The 15,495-nt window shown below is 45.7% G+C and overlaps 1 protein-coding gene across 6 annotated transcripts in view; it reads right to left on the bottom strand.

Annotated features, from left to right (window-relative positions):
• Nucleotides 1-15,495, bottom strand: part of LOC121539279 (steroid hormone receptor ERR2) — a 54,990-nt gene that overhangs the window by 12,899 nt on the left and 26,596 nt on the right. For 5 of the 6 annotated variants that reach the window (XM_041847653.2, XM_041847651.2, XM_041847652.2 and 2 more), the window contains 4 exons: nt 14,588-14,599; nt 14,359-14,475; nt 7,667-7,777; nt 7,034-7,195 (listed from right to left, as the gene is read on the bottom strand). In XM_041847653.2, the coding sequence (XP_041703587.1) occupies nt 7,034-7,195; nt 7,667-7,777; nt 14,359-14,475; nt 14,588-14,599 (402 nt within the window). The remainder of the gene's footprint in view (nt 1-7,033; nt 7,196-7,666; nt 7,778-14,358; nt 14,476-14,587; nt 14,600-15,495) is intronic. The other variant, XM_041847649.2, reaches the window with a different exon arrangement.

The following is a 15,495-nucleotide window of genomic DNA, read 5'->3' as shown; positions in this document are numbered from 1 at the left end:
CAGAATAACAACAAAAAAATCCAGAAAAACGCATGTCAAAAATGTTATAAATTGATTTGCATTTTAATGAGGGAAATAAGTATTTGACCCCTCTGCAAAACATGACTTAGTACTTGGTGGCAAAACCCTTGTTGGCAATCACAGAGGTCAGACGTTTCTTGTAGTTGGCCACCAGGTTTGCACACATCTCAGGAGGGATTTTGTCCCACTCCTCTTTGCAGATCTTCTCCAAGTCATTAAGGTTTCGAGGCTGATGTTTGGCAACTCGAACCTTCAGCTCCCTCCACAGATTTTCTAAGGTCTGGAGACTGGATAGGCCACTCCAGGACCTTAATGTGCTTCTTCTTGAGCCACTCCTTTGTTGCCTTGGCCGTGTGTTTTGGGTCATTGTCATGCTGGAATACCCATCCACGACCCATGTTCAATGCCCTGGCTGAGGGAAGGAGGTTCTCACCCAAGATTTGACAGTACATGGCCCTGTCCATCGTCCCTTTGATGCGGTGAAGTTGTCCTGTCCCCTTAGCAGAAAAACACCCCCAAAGCATAATGTTTCCACCTCCATGTTTGACGGTTGGGATGGTGTTCTTGGGGTCATAGGCAGCATTCCTCCTCCTCCAAACACGGCGAGTTGAGTTGATGCCAAAGAGCTCCATTTTGGTCTCATCTGACCACAACACTTTCACCCAGTTCTCCTCTGAATCATTCAGATGTTCATTGGCAAACTTCAGACGGGCCTGTATATGTGCTTTCTTGAGCAGGGGGACCTTGCGGGCGCTGCAGGATTTCAGCCCTTCACGGCGTAGTGTGTTACCAATTGTTTTCTTGGTGACTATGGTCCCAGCTGCCTTGCGTGTAGTTCTGGGCTGATTCCTCACCGTTCTCATGATCATTGCAACTCCACGAGGTGAGATCTTGCATGGAGCCCCAGGCCGAGGGAGATTGACAGTTCTTTTGTGTTTCTTCCATTTGCGAATAATCGCACCAACTGTTGTCACCTTCTCACCAAGCTGCTTGGCGATGGTCTTGTAGCCCATTCCAGCCTTGTGTAGGTCTACAATCTTGTCCCTGACATCCTTGGAGAGCTCTTTGGTCTTGGCCATGGTGGAGAGTTTGGAATCTGATTGATTGATTGCTTCTGTGGACAGGTGTCTTTTATATAGGTAACAAGCTGAGATTAGGAGCACTCCCTTTAAGAGTGTGCTCCTAATCTCAGCTCGTTACCTGTATAAAAGACACCTGGGAGCCAGAAATCTTTCTGATTGAGAGGGGGTCAAATACATATTTCCCTCATTAAAATGCAAATCAATTTATAACATTTTTGACATGCGTTTTTCTGGATTTCTTTGTTGTTATTCTGTCTCTCACTGTTCAAATAAACGTACCATTAAAATTATAGACTGACCATTTCTTTGTCAGTGGGCAAACTTACAAAATCAGCAGGGGATCAAATACTTTTTTCCCTCACTGTATATATATATCTGTTTAGCCCAAAGACTAGGAGGATTATGACTTTAATCATTCATATAATTACACATAATTTATCTCTGCTGCCAACCAGCAACACGCCTTAATGAGGGAGGGACAGCTAGCGCCTAGCTGACAATGTCTAAAGGCACATCATCAGCTCTCTGAAGGACTTCCTCACTGCAAATTACTAATACTATTTATACCCTGCTGATGTTAACCACATATTATGTTGAGCCTTTTGTACGTCATCTTACATCAAAATGTAAAATGCATTCAGACAGATTTGATGCTCAAGTTGCTGGTAACTGCTCATATAAACTGGTAACATTTTGTAGCATAGTAACAAAACAAAATACTCCCCCTTCTCTGTTCCTGGCAGATGCCCCTTTCCTATCCTTACACACCCATCTCCCTCCCTGCTTCTCTCCCGCTGTCTCGCTCCCTGCTTGCCTCCCTGCCGCTCTCCCCATCTCCCAGCCTCTCTCCCAGTCTCCCCGCTGCTCTCCCAGTCTCCCTGCCGCTCTCCCCATCTCCCAGCCTCTCTCCCCGTCTCCCAGCCGCTCTCCCCATCTCCCAGCCTCTCTCCCAGTCTCCCAGACTCTCTCCCAGTTTCCCTGCCTCTCTCTCCGTCTCCCTGCCTCTCTCCCCGTCTCCCTGCCTCTCTCTCCATCTCCCTGCCTCTCTCCCTGTCTCCCTGCCTCTCTCCCCGTCTCCCTGCCTCTCTCCCTGTCTCCCTGCCTCTCTCCCCGTCTCCCTGCCTCTCTCCCTTCTTGCCTGCCTCCCTGCCTGCCGCCCTCCCTGCCTGCCTATCTCCCTCCCTCCCGCCCTCCCTGCCTACCTATCTCCCTCCCTGCCTGCCTGCCTCTCTCCCTCCCTGCCTCTCGCCCTCCCTGCCTCTCTCCCGCTCTGTCTCCCTCCTGGTCTCCCTCCCTGCCTGGCCATCTGATACGCCCCCCATCTCAATCTCCCAGCACCCACTCTACCTGCCTGCCTGCCTGTGTTCAGGCCTCAGCATCCACCTGATTGCTCAATCTATCTTTATCTGGTGTGTTGAAGTCTACGTCAGAGGGTAAATTGAATATACTAAGAGCTGTCTGTTGGTGTCTATATTTAATAAAGTACACTGATGAGGTGCTGATGTATTGCCCGGCAGTATTCACACTCTATTACAAGGATATTACGCGGCTTGAGTGGGATCAGCCTGGCAACACAGTAAGTAGATTTCACAATTTAATGACAAAGAGAAAACAGGAACCCGAAGGGGGCTGTGGGGAGGAGGGGGGGTGAGGAGAGGAGGAGGGGTGGGGGGTGGGGTTAGGGGAGGAGGGGGGCTGAGGAGAGGAGGGGGCTGTGGGGAGGAGGGGGGGTGAGGGGAGTGTGTAGAGAGCTGACACAGACACGACAACATACAAGAGGCGTGATCTCTCCTAAACATCACTGCCTTGTTCCCCACTAACAACTAAACATAAGCTACATGACCAATGGAGTCTGTATACTGAGCTAACAGGCTGGAATTAAATAATGTAGATTTGATTGACAATCCCCAAAGACCACTAATAAATAACAACAAGAACCAGGCCAATTCATTAGGTTGTTTGGGTCTAACTGCAATGCTAGAATTTACTATTTCAAAAAATGAAATGAGCCATTGTGGGTTTGACCAATTTGGAAAAAAATATTATTATACCATGAAATGTCTTACAAAACATACTAGGATATGTAGTGTGTTTTCCCTATTGAAATACACAATCAACCATAGCAGAGCAGGTTTAGGTATGTGGACTAGACACAAACAGCAGGAGGAGAACATCCAGCACTCAGTGAACCCACAGAATCACGCCACAGAATTCCCGTCAGAAAACATTCCGACCCTGGAAGCAGAATGGGAGGTCTGACAGCAGGTGACAAACGTCTGCCTCCTCTAACAATGAGACCCTCTTACACAAGCGGCATGCATGGCAGATTCCACATTGGGGCACATGACATTCATACTGTGCCTGGGTTAGGTGCTGGGGGGGTAGTTTTGGAAGGGTTGGTGGTTCAGCAGCGCACCCCCCCTCTGTGACCATCACCACTCTAAAGGATGGGAACACACAGGTCATAGCCATGTGGAGACTGTCAGTATACTGAGTTCCCCCTAAACCACTTGGACAGTGAAATGCAGCTGGGGGGGGGGCAGTGGGCAGTGGGCAGCTATGTGTGTCAAAGGTTGTTAGCACCTTACGAGCAACAAGCCATCTGTCATCGTCCCCCTAACACTGGCCTTAATGACCCAGCCCCAACCCCAGTCCCAGTCAGCCCACGGCCATATTAGTTTCCTCCCTCTATTGATGGCTCTTTCTGGAGCAGAGAGAGACGCTGGCATTCAAAGCTTTATAATGATTACTAATTAATCAAAAGTTAAGGCTGTCATTAGAGAACCTTATCCTCAGAGATGATAATAGCAAACTGTGCCAGGGAACTGCAACACCAACTTACTTCCTGAAACGTAACTCAATGTACTGACAGTACACTGACTACAGTGTGTGGACTATTGACTAACAATTATTATGTCTATCTAGGTATTGTGTTAGTGCTGTGGTTGAGATCACAGGAGGCTGGTGAGGGGAGGACGGCTCATAATAATGGCTGGAATGGAGTGAATGGAACGCTATCAACCACGTTTGATGTGTTTGATACAATTGTGTCCATTCCAGCCATTACTATGAGCCTGTCCTCTCCAATTCCGGTGCCACCAGCCGTCTGTGGTTGAGATCCTCAGCTACAGTATAACTGTACAATTATACTATAATGTAGTATGGTAATTGAATGTATTTCTAGACCATAAATTAGAGGAGAGATAACACCAAATTGATATGGGATCTTGTGAGAGAATGATACCGTTTATGGATGCTAATAGTACCGCTTTGCTGTTCCTCAATCACCCTCAAATTAGACTCGGTTAGATCTACTCCATGTCAAATTACAGCACTTTTAAAACACTTTTTCAAATGTTAGCCAAGAAAAGGGGCAATGAAAAATCAATTGGGAGAACTTAAGTGCCAATTTTTTTGACGTATAATTTGTTACCTTTGGAATTTGGTCATTGCCCATCTGTCAATGTCCTAATCAATGTGTCCCACTTCATAATGAACTGTTAATCTTTTTAATTCCATTGCCAAAGGCCCAAAAATCTATCAGAATGCAATCAGCAGTTTTCTCCCTCTCTTTTCCTCACAGAGAGAGTGGATGGGGGGAGAAATATGGTTCTCTGTGCTCTGTGGCTGTGCTAGACTGCCCTGGGGTGCCATTGGTGCATGCAGTATTAGTGCATGGAGTCTGGGTCAGCCAGTGAACCATCTCTGATCAGGTTCAGCCATGTACAACTCAATTATGCAGCCATTTCATGGCTGCTGTAGAGGGAATGACCTAATACAGAGCTCACCACGGGGAGAACAGGGGAGCTTTGGAGATAGTTTCATTCTCCCTTTTCATTCTAATTTGACCATTGTATTACCACTTTTGGGGTAGTTAAACAATCACTAAAGGTTGTAAATTAGATTATAGTCCTGACACTGTGTCATAATTTTTAGAAGTAAAAAATGAAATGTAGACTGTAATTGAAATGTGTAACCCCTGAATAAAGTAAGTTGTTGTTGTTTATATTTACCTGACTCCTATGAGTAGGCAGGTAAATATAAACATTAGGTAAGAGATGCAAGTTTGTGTGTGTGGGTGTGTGTGGGTGTGTGTGGGTGTGTGGGTGTGGGTGGGTGTGTGCGAGTATACAGGCAGATCAGAATGCTAAATAATCTCGCTGCAGCTTGTACAGTTCACCAGTAGCACTATGCAAAGCCAAGCATTTCCACACATTTAGAAATGTCAGACAGTCTGGCTTCCGGTTGGATTTAGGGTTAAACCATCATTATGGAGTCATTCTGAATGATGAGCATTCTGTCAGGCCTTCCATGGCAAATCCAATTAAGATTAGTCAACTATCCACTGTACAATGCAGGTTATGATAAATCGTATTAACGCAGCACTTAAAAGCTTTGCCATACAGAGCACTCTAGTTAGCACGCCATATTTACTGTACTGCATGTCAACACAGGGAGACAAAGGCCCTGACAACATGACAGTTTAATAGCCTATCGGTAATCAAACTGATTCAACTCTCATATACTTTTATAGTTAATCAATCATTTGAACAGAATTCTATAATATTCTCTGTAAAATACTACAACCCTGCACATTGCCAGAGGTGAACAGTGGTGTTTTCTCTGTATATTCTAGCCAGAGGTAGAGTACCTGGCTGGCTTGTTTGGGCCAGGTAAATGGGATGGGACTGTGTTATTGGGTCAGTGTGATCCAGTCCTGGGTAAGCTCCTTGGTTAAACTCTCCCTCTGCTGACAATGGGTTGTACAGAACAGTCTGGATGGGAAAGGCCTAATCTCTAGAGCTGTAGCTGACTACTACACCTCTTCTCTTCGGAGATATACGGTACAGTACAGTTCTCACACCTACATGTCCTGCACGCAAGGTGAGAACCAGGAGAGGCTCAGCTTAAACTGCAGCAGGGCATACATGTCTGTTATACTGATTAGAAGATGAGGGCACAGAGAGGCTATACAACAGAGGCTATCCTGATGTGTTCCCTCTATGCCTAGCGTGCTATAATGTTATAGAGTTATGAGGGTCAACCTCAAGATCAGACAGAATCTGCTCTGGTTGCTAAAAGAGTCACTAAACAATGTGTTGACTGTCAGAATCAGGAGAAAACTCTAGAAGGGAGCAGAATGTCTGCTGACATAGAATGTGGTATCCTTAATTTAACAGCATCTCATTACCTAACACCTCGTCCATCACAATGTCTATGGAGCAGAGGAGAAACATGATTATGCCTATCAATAATTCAATTGAAGTGTGTGTGTGTGTGTGTGTGTGTGTGTGTGTGTGTGTGTGTGTGTGTGTGTGTGTGTGTGTGTGTGTGTGTGTGTGTGTGTGTGTGTGTGTGTGTGTGTGTGTGAGAGTGAGTGAGTGAGCAGTCTTGTTTCAGAGGGAGGGTCCTGTGCTCTGCTCTAAATCTCCCCTGTGGTTATGGTATATATTGACACCAGGGCTGCAGTCCCCTCCCCATTCAAAGTAGGGATTTTAGCTGCACTCTATTGATTTGATTATTTTAAAGCTGTCTCCATTTTGCCCCTAGGTCCATGTGAGCTGCTGACATTAATTATCTGTGTTTGTGTGTGCGTGTGTGTGTGTGTGTGTGTGTGTGTGTGTGTGTGTGTGTGTGTGTGTGTGTGTGTGCATGCGCACCCATCGGGAGCAAAGGGAGGGAAATGGATGATAGGATAGGGGGTTCATTAGGGTGACTTTGTGTTTAACTACTCTAAATGGAACTAACAAGGACTAATCATGATGTCAGATTGTACCAGTCGAAATGAATGGCTGGTTCTGTATCTAAACTGCTATCATGTGTTGTTTCTATAACTACACAGTATGTTATAGCTGATCATGAGTGAATGGTGTTCTATATCTTTCTATGGTGCTCAACTAGTACAGTTGGCTGTAGATGGGTGGGCATACCTGGGATATGCTTGGCCCAGCCAATGATGACAACCAGCTCCCGGTCAGCCAGGTCACACAGCGTGGTCAGGGCCTTGATGTCACTCTCAGGCATGGTGGGGTCAGGCATGGCGTAGATCTTCTCTGGCTCGGCCACCAGCAGGTGGGACACTATCTTTGTGACTGACGAGGAAGCAGAGGTGGTCAAAACAACAGTCAAAGGTCACATTACTGTGATGCAAATACAGGTACTCTCAGATACATACTTACATGCAAGGATACAAAATCATTCACTCTCTCTTTCTCCCTCTAACACGTAAACGAATGAATGGTTTAATATGGTTGGTAGTGAAAACGATCCTCACATTACTCAACATTATGTGAGAGGATGTTCCTAGGACTGCTATCCCTGAGAAGCCAGTCACTGTTTAATATCGGTCATCTGCTCTGTGATTTGTCATAACTCAGCCTTTACCAGAACAATGCCTGTCTGGCCAACTGTATATTTTCTAGAATTGCTCTCCCATGGAAATACACCTATCCAGACAACAGGAGAGTCTGGCCTGAATAAAATGCATCTTTCTTTAACTGAACCTGGCCTGGGAGAAAGCTGTGGGGAGGGGGTGGGTAGTGAGGTGACAGAGCACTACTCACGGGGCTTTTTGGCAGGAGGGGGGAGTGTGAGGCCCAGGTACGCTGTATTCTCTGCATCCATCCTCCTCTTGTACTTCTGTCTTCCCCCTCGCACACGGTCCAGACGCACACCTGACACATGACAAGAAGCAAGGAGACCTTTGAGTAGGAAATATAATTTCACCATTCTGACAAATAAAATGAATCAATCAATTCTACAACATAGGAATGTTCACAATAAAAATAACAATTTAAACACAGTTTTAAGTAGTTCCACAATTAGTAAATTGTTATTGGTAGAGAGTAACACAACAAAGACAAACAAACATTTACGTCTAATTCCCCATCACGCACTCAGACTCCGACATGATCAAAAACAATCAAAAGTATTCCTCTTGTTATATGAGGGAGCATTACGTCTAAAAGCCTGACCAAGCTGAGGTATGCGTGTCTGCCCAGAGGAGTGACTCTGTTCTGTTGTCTGCATGGTGAGAGAGAGTAAAGGGAGTGTCAGTGTGTCAGAAGGACTGCCGGCTGGCGCTGCGTTCCAATATGCGGTCCATGCCTGGCTGGTCTACTGTGACACTGCCGAGCCTGAAGGAGCTCTAAACATATGAATATTTAATGCAGGGTCAATGATCTCACAGACTGGCCCTCTAATTATTTAGCTTTTGGGATGAGGCGGACGGCATACTAATGAACAACAAGGCAGGTACCTGTGAGCTCAGTGTCTAGGGGCCTCTGTGTCCAGCCATGTAGCTACTGTAGGAGGAATGAATACACAACCACATCCACACACTGTCTGGTGTACAGTCTTATAGAATTATGACACAGATAGATAGAGGTTAGCTTTCCAATAAAACCTCCTTATTTCACCCCTCTTTCACGGGACAGGAATGAGGCCTTATCACTCTCTGCCACTCATAGGGGACCAGGTCCTGCACTGATACTGTAAATGTCACCAACCTCATCATAACATAAGTTATTTATTATTTCATTATTTGATAAGAATGTTTCCATTTGGATTGTCCTTTCTATTCTATTATTTTTCGACATAGTTAAAATATTCAATCTGCAGTGTTCCATTTATGTGATACAGGATGGTGTTTGGTGATTTTATTTAATCGTATGCAAAACATTTATGTATATTGTGCATCATCCTGTTGGGGCCGCACAGGGACACGGTCCTGCACACTGCTGAATGTGCCTGATGGATCTTTACCCTGTATAGCAAATGTCTATCTATTTCTCCATTATGTATAACCTAAACCCCCTAAACAAATGTATGCTAAACCAGATTTGATCAGAGGTATTATCCTGTACTGTATGTATGGTCTAGCTGGTGGAGGAGAGGGGGGGTTAATTTATCAGCACACCAAGTCCCCTCTGCTAAAATCACTGGCAGGGAGAGCACTTGCTTGATGATTTCATCACTTTATAACTACCAAGACAATGTCAGAGCTGGGCATTGTGTGACCACTGCAAATGAGGCTAATACAATTTCCCCCTCAGTCTGTACTCTCCTGGAGGATGGGTCTGAATGTCCCTATGTACAGTGATTAGAGGTCGATGGAGGGAACAGACAGTGGGGATGGATGAGGAGACAAAAGGAGATGATTTAGTATGTAAATAATAGCCTTCATTCAATAGAAAGGACTGAAATGATGGATTATGAAAACGGTCATTTTCATTTTCACCCGTTCCACTGAGTGAACCATACACCCTTCTCCCCAAACTAGACTGTATGCATGGGTGGCTACAGCAAACGGGATTAACTTGTAGGAATTGAATAAAGAGATTTTATTCTACTTATATAAATTATTTGATTCCCTAGAAACACATCTTATTAGGATTGTCTTTACATTTCCTGACACTGACAACCCACTAACCTAATTACCCACAATTCCCAGCAGAGACCCATCCTTCTCAGCAAACACTGGGGGATCATCTGATGGCTGCCACATTAGTGAAAATCACTAATTCCTCATTCCTCAATTTACATCTTTCATATGTAGCATGTAAAAAAAGTGTCAAGGAATATTTGACCAGTAAATCTATTCAGGGACGAGGCCTCGAGTATGAACCCATGACAAGATGGACTCCCATGTCACCAAGTCAGTGCTTGCTACGTTTAAGTGCTTAGGAACGTTAGGATTCAGATGTATCTGGTGGTAATATAGGAGTGGAAAATACCAGCAATAATTGTGATGTCACCACATTCTACGGTTTCTCTGGGCTCTCCTAAAGAGCTCAGATACGGCCAGGTGGTATGGATGCAGCATACCCTATGAGCTGTCCCGTGGTGTTGGGCTGGGCTGGCGAGTCATGTGGCTGTACGTGTCAGCCAGCGTAAAGCCACAGTGACGAGGAGTCCCAGGTACATGGGTGCCTCTTGTAATTAGAACATTCCCGGCCATAATTACCAGATGCTGACAGGAATTAAAGCTTGGCACTAACCTGTCCCATTTTACAGTCAAACAGGGCCATACAGGGAGGGAGGACGGGGAGAGACAATGAGACAGAGAGCAAGGGAGTGTGTCAGAGAGAGAGAGAGAGAGAGAGAGTAGTAGACCAGTTCATGCCATGTGTCTGACTCCTCTTGGAGAAACTCACAGAGGCCTTTGTCAAGCCTATGTGTCACTTCGGTGAGCCATGGACCAAGATTTTGATTGTTTCTTTGTGGCCGGTGCATCGGTACTGTATGAATTTGTGTGTATGTGTCTGTGTGTATGTGAATGTGTCTGTGTGTATGCGAATGTGTGTGTGAAGAGGGTGTTTAACGGCCTGCACCATCACCCGGTGGGTGGGTAAAGGGAGGGTGGTAGCGGCCGGTTATCTCGGGATGTCAGCTCTTCAAAGCAGGCTTTTGGCCAAGGCGGCTGGCATTTGTGCACGGATTAGCGGCGGGCTCGGGGCGGGGGCTGGGGTCAGCTGACCCAGGGCTCCTCTTTCTCTCCCAAAACAATAATAATCCCCCTCAGAGCACACGCCTACAAAAGGGCCTGTCTTCCCTCACTTTGTGTGGCCGGTCGTAGTAGGGGCCTTATTTTGAGCCTGTCACCTGTTCTGGGTGTCTCTCCCTGGGGAAAGTGTCAGGATGTCTGGGATGGTTGGCAGTGCCAAGGGGGGCTTAGGCGGACCCTATTTTAGCTGGGAAAATCAGAAGGCCACATGGCAAGGCATGGTGAACCCTGCCTTTCAAGGCAGCCGCCCCGCTAAACCCCCGTCAGCACTATTTCAAAGAGCCCCTGTTGCCAGCTTTGCATGCTTGTAAGCGTGTTGTAGCATTTTTAATCACGAGTGGTGATGAGCGAGGGCAGCGGAAAAATGGTCACACGATGGCCCCTCGATCCCTATCTGCTGATTGGGCCCCCAGTCTGCTCTCATCACATGCTCCGTCCACCTGCCCTAGCGTAGTGGAACTATCTAACCCTATTGCAGTAACATCACACTGGGTTCACTCCACACTCAAGATGCAGGATCCATATGAAGGCCAAGTTACACTATGTTTAAAAACATTGTGCTGTTTGAAACAGCTCACTTTGCATATTCATTATTTTACTAGGTTCTTATGGAAGCACACACTCAGTGGCTGTCTGTGTACATGTCTTACTTATGTGTTTGCGTGAATTCATTTTATGTGTATGTACTTTATGTTCCTGTAAGGATGATAGGGGTGCTATTGTGGGATGTGGTTGTGTGATATACAGAAAGGTATATTGTGTATCAGCACATTTCTCCCTCCTTCTGTTGTAGTGCTCTCACCTGTCAGCCCAGGGAACATAACAGGATAGAGCATATTACTGAGAGGTACTGTAGCATGGGAGTGTGTGTGTGTGTCTGCGTGTGTGTGAGGGGGCAGAGGGCATCTGCCACTGAATTATGTCAATGTAATCTCTCTGAATAGTATCTGTTCCGCTTTCTCTCCCTCTCAGCTGTGATCTCCCTCCATTGATCAGAGGAAAAACCTGTAGCCTCTGACATTTGATTCTTCTATTGATCACTTCCTCTTTTATACAGTCGGGGGAAAGTAGAGCGATTCAACTCAAGTCTCTGGCAGATCCCCTTTAAGCGGACTGCTGATCTTTGGAGATCACTTCCCTTACACTTCCCTTAAGACGTCTACAGAGATAAACTGCTCTCATCACTCGCTTAATCAGTAGGGGAGGTAAAACCTTGAAATGCCTTGCTTTGAAAGGTATTAACTATTAACCTTAACATGGGCATTGATGGAAAAAAGTTATTCCTTTGCACTTCCAAGATCTCCCTGAATGTTTAGAAATTCAGTCATATCATGGCCTGTGTGGCTCAGTTAGTAGAGCATGGCGCTTGCAACGCCAGGGTTGGGTTCGATTCCCAAGGGGGACCAGCACGAAAAAGTATGACAAATGTATGCACTCACTACTGTAAGTCACTCTGGATAAGAGCGTGTGCTAAATGACTAAAATGTAAACATTTAAAAAGAGATGCTAGGTATGTTGTGGTGCATTAAAATGTACTGTAGTTCCATAGAGCACCTGACGGTAGGAAACTGCCTTACACCTTTGGTAAAGTTATAATTAGTATTATTTAATTTTTTTGTGAATGACCTTTCTGCAGTAATGAACTCCAGAGTGGTAGCTTCAGTCACATGAGCGTTGACCATCTCCAGCCCCTGAGCCTGGACATGGTGTTGAGCCGATGGCTTCATAGAGCTTAGACTAGCATCTCCTCCAGTCCCTAGTCCCCGTGACCAGATACATTGGTTTCACACTCACACACGCCGCCGTAAGACGCCTGACCTTGCTTTTAGGAGAAGATAGCGTGTGGCGTGCACTAAGATGCATTTCACATCTTTCTGTTAATTTGGGAACTGTATTTACTTCTTTTGATTGTGTTTGAAAAGAGTCGCTGAAGGTGGGAGAGGAAGGTGACCTGGTTCCTGCAGGACTTCACAGAGCCAGAGGTAATCTTTACCTCCATTCTAATATGTGGAGAAACCCACTCTGTAAAAATGAGGGTCGTTTTCAATCTGTGGATATGCTGAATATACAGAAGTATGCATTAGAATGCTGGACTAAGTCTCTCACTGCATTTTTCATCTATACACTCTCTCTATACTATCTCCTACTTTGACCCGACACTGGCCATGCACTTATGACCATCACTACCTATTTTGTAGTTTCTTATTCCTCCAGATGATATATTGGCATTAATTTTTCATCGTATAGTAATGCGATTACTCTGTCTTTCTGGCCCAGTCTCTTTATCTCGCTGCATGCAGTAAGGTGATTCTGTTACGAAGCAGAGATCTATATAGACTACTATGTGTCTGGAGTTGGAGACTTGAAATCTCTACACAATGGGATAGGATGTACTATACATTCCATTCTCTGGTGAATTAAGGGAGAAGGGGGTGGGGTAAAAGCTGGGTATACTACATGTCATGTTGGGTCTCCCGAGTGGCGCAGTGGTCTAAGGCACTGCATCGCAGTGCTAGCTGTGCCACTAGAGATCCTGGTTCGAATCCAGGCTCTGTCGTAGCCGGCCGCGACCGGGAGACCCATGGGGCGGCGCACAATTGGTCCAGGGTAGGGGAGGGAATGGCCGGCAGGGATGTAGCTCAGTTGGTAGAGCATGGCGTTTGCAACACCAGGGTTGTGGGTTCGATTCCCATGGGGGGCCAGTATAAAAAATAATGAATGCACTCACTAACTGTAAGTCGCTTTGGATAAGAGCGTCTGCTAAATGACTAAAATGTAAATGTAAAATGTAAGGATACCAAAAACAATGTGTTTTTTTTCATAATAGTTAACAACATATTTTAAGGGATTATAATTAGGCTACTGCTATGGAATATTTCATGAGAGTATAAAATGACTAATCATGTTGTGTTTTTCTGCCACCGTAATAGAGAACATCTCCCTCTGAGTATTTTCTTCACGTCTATCCTGTAGTCCAGTGGCAGTGGAGGGATAATCATGCTTAGTCAAACATAAGCACCACTTGACCTATTCTCACCAGCGCAGAAAGTAAGGAATAAAAAGCATGTTTCCTTAAAGAGCTCTTCCCAGCGGGCAGCTAAATAAATATGACACCGCCTCTCCATTCCCCAGCCACACTGCTGTCATTATTCATGTGTTGGGGCTATTTGGAGAGACCAACAAGTGAGGAGGGGAGGGGGATAAAGCGGCAGTAATGCAAGGAGGGGACCAGCTAGGTAGGGGGCTAGGGGGCTGGGGGCCTCCCCCTGAAGGAGCAGACCAGCCTGGGGTCTCAGGGGGCCTGGCAGGGGGTAAGAAACCAGGCCGGAGAAATCCATCGGCAGCATTTTTAATTGTCACTGAATTCCCAGTTGGCGTGACTTTATAAAACCATCCACAGGAAGAGAGCTGAGATGTTCGGAAAACATTTAGTGGATCAATATGCCGGGGAGAGCTGAGACTGGCCGAAGTGTGTGCTCAGGGACATAGCCAAAGCCTTTCCAGTCGGAATACTGTTACATTTCTATTACTCAGACAGCAGGATCGACCTATTCAGCATATTTCTGTCCCCAGCTCAGCTGCCCATGATTTACTGCTGTGTTGGTAGGGGGAGGACAGAACAGACCAGGGAATCAGATCAGTTGTCTGGCCGCGGCTGCGAATTTTGAGATTATTTTAATTAACATAAAGAGAGTGATACCAAGACAAACAGACAGATGGACAGACAGACACTTGCAGAGATCTACTTACCTTCCTTGAGCATCCCCACTTTGAGACACTTCATAAAGCGGCAGGCTTGACATGACTTGCGTCTCCGTTTTGTGATCTCACACTCGTTTGTGGCGGGACAGCTGTATTCTATGTTGCCTGAGAAGGACAAGAAATATAGGTTAGCCTTAACTTGATCACTCTTTATAAGGCAGTGTATCTTCCTATTGAGTTATAGGCAAAAGAAAAGCAAAAGGTTAAATGTTTTTACCTTTTTTCTCTCCTTTTTTACATGTAGAATAAAAGTAAGCATAAAAGTAAGGATACAATACACATTTTAGGACATTGTCATTTACATTGTACAAGGCACTGTGTACTGTAGGTTAAAAACCAGTGGAACAGTTACTGTATATCACACAGTATTCTATGGTCTATAATACATCAGTTTGTGCAGACCAGACATTGGGCATCAGCATTTGTTAATCATCTCCTGTGCAACAATCCATTACAATAGTGTGTCTGAGGTGAGGTGAGGTGTCCTCCAGGGAACAAGGTCACTTCCAGAGGTGGGGGTGAGGAGGGAGGGAGGGAGGGAGGGAGGGAGGGAGGGAGGGAGGGAGAGAAGGAGACCTCCAGTACTCCTCATGGACCCCTTCACAGATGCCACCCTTGCCCCCTGCTAAATTGTTCTCATTTATTCTGAGCATGTCCCCTCCAGGCCCCTGGAGCAGCCAGCCATCCAGCCTGCATCCCTCAGAGGGGCCGGCCACCCTGCCGCCCGCTGCCTCAATAGCAGGGGAGAGAGCTGGACACACGGCCCCCGGCCATTTACTTAATGCTCCAGCAGCCCCAAACCTGTTGTTACCGCTGTTGCCATTGTTGACTATTTACATAGTGTACAGGCAAGAGGCCTTATGCATTATTCACGTCCATTACTACAGCGTCTGAATCCGGGACAACACAATGAAAAAGAGTTTCATTGCTAAACAATAAAATAGATGTTTCTGCCTGTGCTGTAGCATTAGCAATAGAAAGGAAGGACAGGATATACGATGGCATTCTCCTTGTGTCCGATTCCCTACATTTTACTGTAGTCAATAAAGGGTTTCAAAATAATATCAAGCTACTCGAATTAGAATCATTCCTTGTCCACCATGAATGGAAAAACAGAGAAACACA

This window comes from Coregonus clupeaformis, chromosome 25 (genome assembly GCF_020615455.1).
Source record: "Coregonus clupeaformis isolate EN_2021a chromosome 25, ASM2061545v1, whole genome shotgun sequence".
Lineage (NCBI taxonomy): Eukaryota > Metazoa > Chordata > Actinopteri > Salmoniformes > Salmonidae > Coregonus > Coregonus clupeaformis.
This window is presented reverse-complemented; position numbering and strand designations above follow the sequence as displayed.